Source organism: Phallusia mammillata, chromosome 3, assembly GCF_965637545.1.
Source record: "Phallusia mammillata chromosome 3, kaPhaMamm4.hap1.1, whole genome shotgun sequence".
Classification (NCBI taxonomy): domain Eukaryota; kingdom Metazoa; phylum Chordata; class Ascidiacea; order Phlebobranchia; family Ascidiidae; genus Phallusia; species Phallusia mammillata.
Window position 1 is genome coordinate 14236635 of NC_137254.1, and position 8059 is coordinate 14244693.

Below are 8059 nucleotides of genomic sequence, written 5' to 3' on the forward strand. Positions count from 1 at the left end.
TGGGATACCGGGCTATGCACAAAAAAATTAGACAGTTCTACAATCTTAATGTCTCCAGAGACTTGGTGTATAAAACTAAGCATGAACTTGATGTAGATAGCATGAAGTAAAGAGCTCCGTGCTTTAAAAGAAAGAGGAAAAAGGTTCCATTTTTTACTTGTGGAACAAATTGGTTTCACTCAAAAGACGGCCATGACAAGCTAATGGGATATCAAAACAGCAACTTTCCAATTGCGATTTATGGTTGTCTTGATAGCTGCAGCAGAAAACGTCTTTGGGCTAAAGTCTGGTCAGATAATAAAAATCCAAAACTGATTGCAAGATTTTATTTGGAACATCGCTATGAGACAAGAATGATTAGTCGATACTTAAGAATTGATCGAGGTACAGAGACTGGACAAATGGCTGCAATACATGCTTTTTTGAGACAAGATCATGGTGATTTGCAGACTCATCTGACTCAATTATTTATGGCCCTTCCACATCTAACCAGGTTTGTAGTGACACTGTAAGTTTCTGGTAACTTTATGTAATTTACTTTTTTATGATGCTTGTGGGAACAGATTGAACGTTGGTGGAAAGAGCTCCATGAAAGATTAGAAAAGTATTTCAAAATCCAATTATGCAAACTGAAGGATGAACATTACTATGATCCACACAACATTGAGCACAGGTGCACACTATCTGGGAAAAACAAAGCTGTGTTTAAAAACTTTTTTCCTTGTTATTGCAGAATGTTATTGTCATACTTGATGGTGCCAATAATTCAAAACCAACTGGATACTTTTGTTGGTGTGGTGTGGAATACTCACCGAATTCGAGTGCAGAAAAATGTCCCTTCTGGTGTGCCCAACCATATATACAACTTTCCAGACAAATATAGACCTAAGGAATGTGGTGAGAAGTTTTGTGATACGTGTAATTGACATGTTCTTCCTAAAAGCACTGCTTGCATTTTGTATGGTTTTTACTTTATCACTTAGATCTTTTACTGACTGACACAACAATTTCTACTTCCCAAAACAAGTAGCAATAATGTACTTTAATGATATATGTTTGGTTGTGTCGACTGAACAACTTGAAAAGGCTGCAGAAATATCTGGAGTTCTTGATGGTTCAATAAACTATTTGCCAGAGGAATTCAGACTTAAATGTGCCTCAGTAATTCCGGATCCACTGCAAATTGATGTTTCGAATTGTACAGATGCATTTTGTTTTCTTAAACATCAGTTTTCCAGTCATTCTGGCTAGTTTTTGCAATACACCAGAACATAAAGTGTAGTATATCGTGTGCTATAAGAACGTGTGTCCGTTGTGTGGGCTTGGAATTAGACAGTAACCATGTGCTTGGGGCATCAATGAAAGGCAGTGTAGCCAGGTCAAATTATCAAAATCGCCACTCCAGATGTCAAAACTAGCCTAAAAACCGCAACTGCATGTAAAATTACAATCGACGTTTTTGAGAACCCGCCCAAATAACCGCCATTCAATGTCAGAAACCAGCCAAATTGGGCGGCAGCCATCGGCCGGCACAATGCATTTCAAAGGCAGTTCTCGGCCACTAGTTTACGGTCGCGGCCGATGACTGCCACAATGTATTTCAAAGGCAATGGCAGTTCTCGGCCACGGGTTGAACAAAAAATGTTTTTTGCTTTTACTTTTTTTTTGCTTTTTTTCAAACGTTTTTTTTTTATTTTGAAATATTTTTTGTTTAATAAAATTTTGCAATTATTTTTATTTATTTTGGAATATTTTTATTTTTTTCGTAATTTTTTATAAGTTATTTTATTTTTTTGAGTGGCAGCCGTCGGCCACCATACACAACAGAACAGTTTCTCTTTGGTATGAGTCAGCATATGTGTTTTTAAAAATCCTTTTAATGCAAATCTTTTGTCACACACATTACAACTATGAGATTTTTCTTTGGTATGGGTTAACATGTGTCTATTTAAAGTATCATTGCGGCGAAATCTTTTCATACAAACATCACAATGAAATTTTTTTTCTCTTGTGTGAATCATCACGTGTTGTTTCAAAGTTTCTCTTGTGGAGAATCTTTTTTTGCATATATCACAGCGATGGTGTTGCTCTTTAGTGTGCGTCATCATGTGTTTTTTCATATCCCATATCAATTTAAATGTTTTTATTTTTTGTGTGGATTAAAAAGTGTTCTGTCGCATGGGTTTTCCGGCTGAATGTTTTGTCACAAACATCACATCGATGTGGTTTCGTTTTTGTATGGGTCAACATGTGAGACTTCAAACTTCCACAATGTCTAAATCTTTTCTCACAAACATTACATCGATATGATTTCTGGTTGGTGTGAATCAACATGTGTGATTTTAAACCAACACTATGAGCAAATCTTTTTTCACATACATCACATCGATGAGGCTTCTCTTTGGTGTGAATCAGCATATGTATTTTCAAATTTCCCTTCTGCACAAACCTTTTGTCACAAACATCACATCTGTACGGTTTCTCTTCAGTATGAATGTACACGTGTTTTCTTAAACCTCCACCATGACTGAATCTTTTGTCACATACACATTTATGGCGTTTCTCTTTCGTGTGAGTCACCATATGAGTTATCAAATGATTGTGCATCCTTAAACCATGCCCTGAAGAAACTTAGCAACAAAGATATGTATATATTGCACACAAACATTCGAAGTCTGAGAAAAAACAAACCTGCTTTAGAACAATTCCTGTCTGATATGGTCAGATCCCCTGACATTGTTATGATATCTGAGACTAGATTAACCCTGAATGGCATAACCACTGCTACTGGCATAGTGGGGTATAATTTCCATCATACTGATACTTCACATAGTGCAGGAGGAGTAGGAGTATACATAAATCACACATTTTATATAAAATAAGATCTGATATTAAATTTACTGCCCCAGATACTGAAAGCCTTTGGTTGCAACTTAAATTGAAACAAAAAAATGTAATATTGGGAGCAATATACAGACACCCCAAACATTCATTTGAAGTGTTCCTGGATGCACTATCATCAGTATTGCATAAGCTCAGTGATACCAACCATCCTGTATATAAATGTGGTGACTTTAACATAGATCTCATGCAATACAAAGAAGTAAAAAGCATTCAAAACTTTTTGGAGTCTTTACAAATTTATGATCTTTCACCCTTAATATGTCAACCAACTCATTTGACAAACCACAGCCAAACTATTATTGACCACATTTACACAAACAATGTAAATATTGCCTGCAAATCAGGAATACTGACTGCAGACATTTCTGACCACCTGCCAACTTTTGTGTTATTGCATTCAACTTGCTGTGATAAAACAGAAAAATTCCTGAAAAGAAATGAGACCCGATTTATCAGTGAAGATTTTATTTCTTATATAAAAGATGCTCTCATAAAAATACCACTGTTATCTGAAACTACATTACAACAATTTTCTTCATTTAACCATGTATTTAACGAAATACTGCAATGCCATGCACCAATGACCACAGTGAGTAGAAGAAGAAAATTGGCTAAAAAACCTTGGATAAGCAAGGGTATCTATAAATCAATCAAAGCAAAAAATAAAATGTATCATGCTTTATGTACGTCAGGGTTTTCAAGTACAAGTAAACATAACCAATATAAACAGTATCGTAACAAGCTAAACCACATTCTGAGAGAAGCTAAACATAAATACATTGAAAAAGAACTAACAGATCACAGAAATGATATTGGTGGAATGTGGAAAATTATTAATAGTTTGTTGTCACGAAAACAAACTTTACACAAAGCTCCTGCAGAATTAAAACTAGATGGAATATCACAATGCAGTACAGACCCAGTTTCAATTGCTAGCAATTTTAATCAGTTCTTTGCTAACATAGGAGCAAATATGGCATCATCCATTCCACAGCCAGTTATGCCACCACCTGATAGTTCCTTTATCATAAAGCCATCATCCTTCTTCTTCTATGACACTACCCCAGATGAGGTGGAAATGTATATATCCACTCTTGACAGTCAGAAATCTGTGCCCGAAATTCCTATTAAATACATCAAAATGGTTAAAAGCATTATTTCACCTATGCTCCCAGAGACTTTCAACTGGTGTATACAAAATGGGGAATACCCCACTGAACTTAAAATTGCGGAAGTAATACCCATTCATAAATCCGACTCACAAGTTGAATGCACTAACTACAGACCAATTTCACTGCTATTCCCTTTTGCTAAGATATTTGAAAAAATTATGTATCAACGTTTGTATACCTACGTTGAAAAAAATGGAGTGTTAACAACTCACCAGTATGGTCCACCTCCCTGGTAATTTACGACATATATGAAAAAGTGTTAGCTGCGCTTGATCAAAAACAATACACATGTGCCATTTTCTTGGACCTGTCTAAAGCGTTTGACACAGTCGTTCACAGGGTTTTGTTATGGAAGTTAGAGCATCAGTATGGAATACGGGGAAGCCCACTAGAACTGTTCAGTAGCTACTTAAGTCACCGTAAACAATGCACACGCATAGCAAATGTAACATCACAACTGCTAAACGTTACCTGTGGCTGCCCTCAAGGTTCGTCACTGGTTCCTTTACTCTTCTCGCTGTGCATAAACGATTTACCAACGGCATCCAAATTCACAACGAAACTCTTTGCGGATAACACGTGTTTACATGTCATCAGAGTCACTGAATCATCCGCTGACAAACGTAAACGAAGAACTCGTTTATGTTGACAACTGGATGCGCCACAACAAATTATCGCTTAATACGAGTAAAACAACGTATTTACTGTTTTGTCCTTCCAAGCGCTCAAACACGCAGAAGTTTTCGATTTCCATAGGATCGCAGCAAATACAGCGCGATCAACAGAAACAAAATACCTTGGAGTTTATATCGACGATCAGCTAAATTGGGAGAAACAAATAGCCCATGTGGAACGAAAACTAGCACAAGCCTGCGGTATTATGTTCAAGCTGCGTGACTACTTTGGTCAACAGTTTCTCCGTATTATCTACTACTCTTTTACCCCCTATCTGCAATATGCCGTCGCGGCGTGGGGGAGCGGATACGCTGCATCACTTAAAACGCTTAACATCAAACATAACAAAATTTTGCGAGCTATCACTCGCAGCCCTTACCGATGTCGCGCTACTCCACTATATCACGACTTGGATCTTCTAAAATTTAAAGACATTTACAAACTTGAGGTAGCTAAAGTGGTGCATGCGTTTCGTACTGGTACACTACCTTCCACATACAACTCTCTGTTGACACCTATTGCGTCAGTACACCATCACAACACCCGAAGGGTTGAAAACCAGAACTACTTTCATCCACGCGTAAACACCGCGTTTGGCACAAGATCAATTTGTCACCAAGGTCCAAAAGTATGGGAAGACTTACCACACAATATTAAGTCTCTGTCACGCTTATCCTCTTTTAAAAAACAGCTTCGTTTGCATTTATTAGGGCAATATGACCCCTCAACAATTAATTCACTCCCGTGTCCTCGCTGATACCAGAATACATATAATACAGCTTGTTCTCCTACGTCATAACTACCCTATTTCTCACTTTTTTTGTGTGTGTTTTTTTTTTGTGTGTGTGTTTCAGTTTTATCTTCGTGTGATTTTACTTTTTATTTTTTATTCTATACTATTATATCATTAAACTAGATAACTTGGTCACATACAAAAGAACGAAATACTGCCGTAGGATTCGGTTTTTTCAGATCAGCCATCCGGGTCGAAGACAGTGCAGCACCTTCCCTAGCGAACAACATCTGAGATCTCGCCATCGATCTTACAAAAGCAGAGGAGGAGATGCTCGACTGCAACATTCCCATCGTCGCAACGAACTGTCCTTGGGACACCCGGGTCTGCCTACGGGATCACAGGAAACGTTCCGAGGAACCGAGCTGGTGTTTCCGTTTAGGCGGGTTTCATTTGGTCAGCTGAACCTGCGGGTTGAACTACCGTCTTATGCAACCGGACGTACCCCGCCAGGCTCGTGCGGTCGGTTGCGATCCTACGGCAGGACATACCCAAAACGGAATTCAATCACAATTCAAATAACAGGACACTTGACTCGATAACCTACGTTTTTTTCGGTGTCCTTGCTGTTTATGTATCCGTTCAACAATGGAACTGTGATGATGAAGTGACTATGCAAATAAATTTGACTTGACTTGACTCTTTCCCTTGAACATTCTGCCACTAAACACTGCCTTTAAAATCAAAACTATCAACTTTCTAACATACAATCTGTGGCGAAGGTGCTCATCCAAAAACCTCATGCTCTCAAAGTGCTCCCAAACCCTTGCATTTCTTGCACCACTTCCACTTTTTGTGGTTTCATCCATTGCCTTTTTTAATTTTGCAAACTTGTCTCGAAGGCTTTTCCAACGTTTGGTGCAAGCTTCAACTAATCAAGAATGCATATTTAGCAAGCTGCATTTTTTCCACTGATTTGGATATAAATAGTAACTCACTTTATAGTTTATTCACACTTAAACCTATACAACTAATATGTCATTGTTTAGTGTAGTATAGTAATCATGTACACCATAAGTGATTAGATACAGTTACCTGGCTGCCCAAGAGTTTGACTTATCTTCAGCCATGTGTTTTCTTTTTTGATAGCATCCTTGTAATCACGATTTTTTGAATCGTACAAATAAGGTGATTCCTTAACTAGGTCGATAAGACATTCATTAAAATTCTCCATTTTTTTTATCAGTTTTTTTTTATGCTACAACCTACAACTATATGTGAAAAAATATTGGTTTACACATTAAACTGGTTAAGAATGATCCTTTGCATCCAAATTACACATATCCTGTGAAAAGTTGCATATAAAAACAACATTTCCATCAATATTTACTAAAAAAATTTTGTTCTGTTTCATTCACGTTTGCAATTAAGCCGCCATTCGCGCCGTACAGTTGAATCATTTCAACTCTACCGCCAGCCGCCGTAACCACAGTTTTTTTGCCGCCCAAGGACAACCGCACCTTGTGTGACATGCCAACCGCAAAACGCTATCCGTCGACCTCCGCAGTTACGCGCTAACCGCGTCATGTGTGAACCGGCCTTAAGACAAAACTCAGCTCATCAAACTGCAGTAACGAGGAGCTGTCATACCCTAAAATTCAAGAACTTTTAAATAAGACTGCGGAGCGCTATATGCCGGTCACCGTATCTCGGGATTCTTCGTTAAAAGTATCTGACGGTGATTTACGGTAAAGCCATCTCTGGGCAGTTTGTCTGTGTAGGACTGGCCTTGTCAACTCCAAACAGACCGTGGGGTAAAAATAGTAAATAAAGATAATGAATAAACATAGTGGCTACCTTGAAAACCCAAACGATAGCCCACAATATCGCACCCCGGCATAGGAACTGGAGGATTTCTAAACACATAGAAAGACAAGTAGATTGCCATTCGACCGCATCAAACTCACACTTTACATATTTCTTAAACAATTAAATTTAACTGACATGACGTTCTTTTCTATTCAAAACTTAACAACACCCAAAGTGGCGTTTTCAAAGAAAAAATAACAATCATATCTAAAATGGGTGAGCGTAACGCTAACAAAATATATTACCAATAGTCCAATCAGAAATTTATCACCACCCCAAGTTTGATTTATTCATAATATATCGATTAGTCATGCATGGTCGGTCGTCATAATCCAGGGATAAATCAGGATAGACACTTGTTTATACCCTTGAAATTTGACATCGGCCTTTTGATGGCCCACACTTGTATTACGCATTGCGCGAACACGATTACCCTTGGATGTTCCGGACTTATGATGGTAAAGTTAAGATAACCCTTACATGTCCCAAGCCTAAACACGATTACCCTAGGATGTTCCGGCCTTTAATGATGGTAAAATTAAGATAAATCTAACATGTCCCATGCATAGACATATCAAAATTACAGACCTCTTTACCTTGACATATGCAAAAACAGAACACAAAACATTTATGTTTCATCTTGTATTAGTAAGAACAGTTGGATTTCAACCAATGCATGTACCAAATTTTGGACACCGCACTGGGA

The 8059-nt window shown here is 37.9% G+C and overlaps 2 protein-coding genes across 2 annotated transcripts; one reads left to right on the top strand and one right to left on the bottom strand.

Annotated features, from left to right (window-relative positions):
- Nucleotides 1-203: 203 nt before the first annotated feature.
- On the top strand, nucleotides 204-926 carry LOC145219609 (uncharacterized). The gene is made up of 3 exons (XM_080086951.1): nucleotides 204-384; nucleotides 450-493; nucleotides 564-926. Exons 1-3 carry the CDS (start codon nucleotides 204-206, stop codon nucleotides 924-926), a joined length of 588 nt encoding a protein of 195 aa, XP_079943077.1.
- Nucleotides 927-6155: 5229 nt separating this feature from the next.
- LOC145219014 (transcription factor Adf-1-like) lies at nucleotides 6156-6739 on the bottom strand. Its single transcript, XM_080086430.1, has 2 exons — nucleotides 6580-6739; nucleotides 6156-6415 (listed from the first exon to the last, which is right to left on the bottom strand). The coding sequence occupies exons 1-2, from the start codon at nucleotides 6716-6718 to the stop codon at nucleotides 6156-6158; spliced, it is 399 nt and encodes a 132-aa protein (XP_079942556.1). The 5' UTR covers nucleotides 6719-6739.
- Nucleotides 6740-8059: the final 1320 nt, after the last annotated feature.

Bases quoted from the DNA above. Each gene is read 5' to 3' on its own strand.
- LOC145219609 (XM_080086951.1), top strand. From the start codon at position 204: ATGGGATATCAAAACAGCAACTTTCCAATTGCGATTTATGGTTGTCTT. The intron at 385-449 runs GTACAGAGACTG...GGTGATTTGCAG, and splicing joins ATACTTAAGAATTGATCGAG to ACTCATCTGACTCAATTATT. The intron at 494-563 runs GTTTGTAGTGAC...TTGTGGGAACAG, and splicing joins GCCCTTCCACATCTAACCAG to ATTGAACGTTGGTGGAAAGA.
- LOC145219014 (XM_080086430.1), bottom strand. From the start codon at position 6,718: ATGGAGAATTTTAATGAATGTCTTATCGACCTAGTTAAGGAATCACCT. The intron at 6,416-6,579 runs GTAACTGTATCT...ATTCTTGATTAG, and splicing joins TCAAACTCTTGGGCAGCCAG to TTGAAGCTTGCACCAAACGT.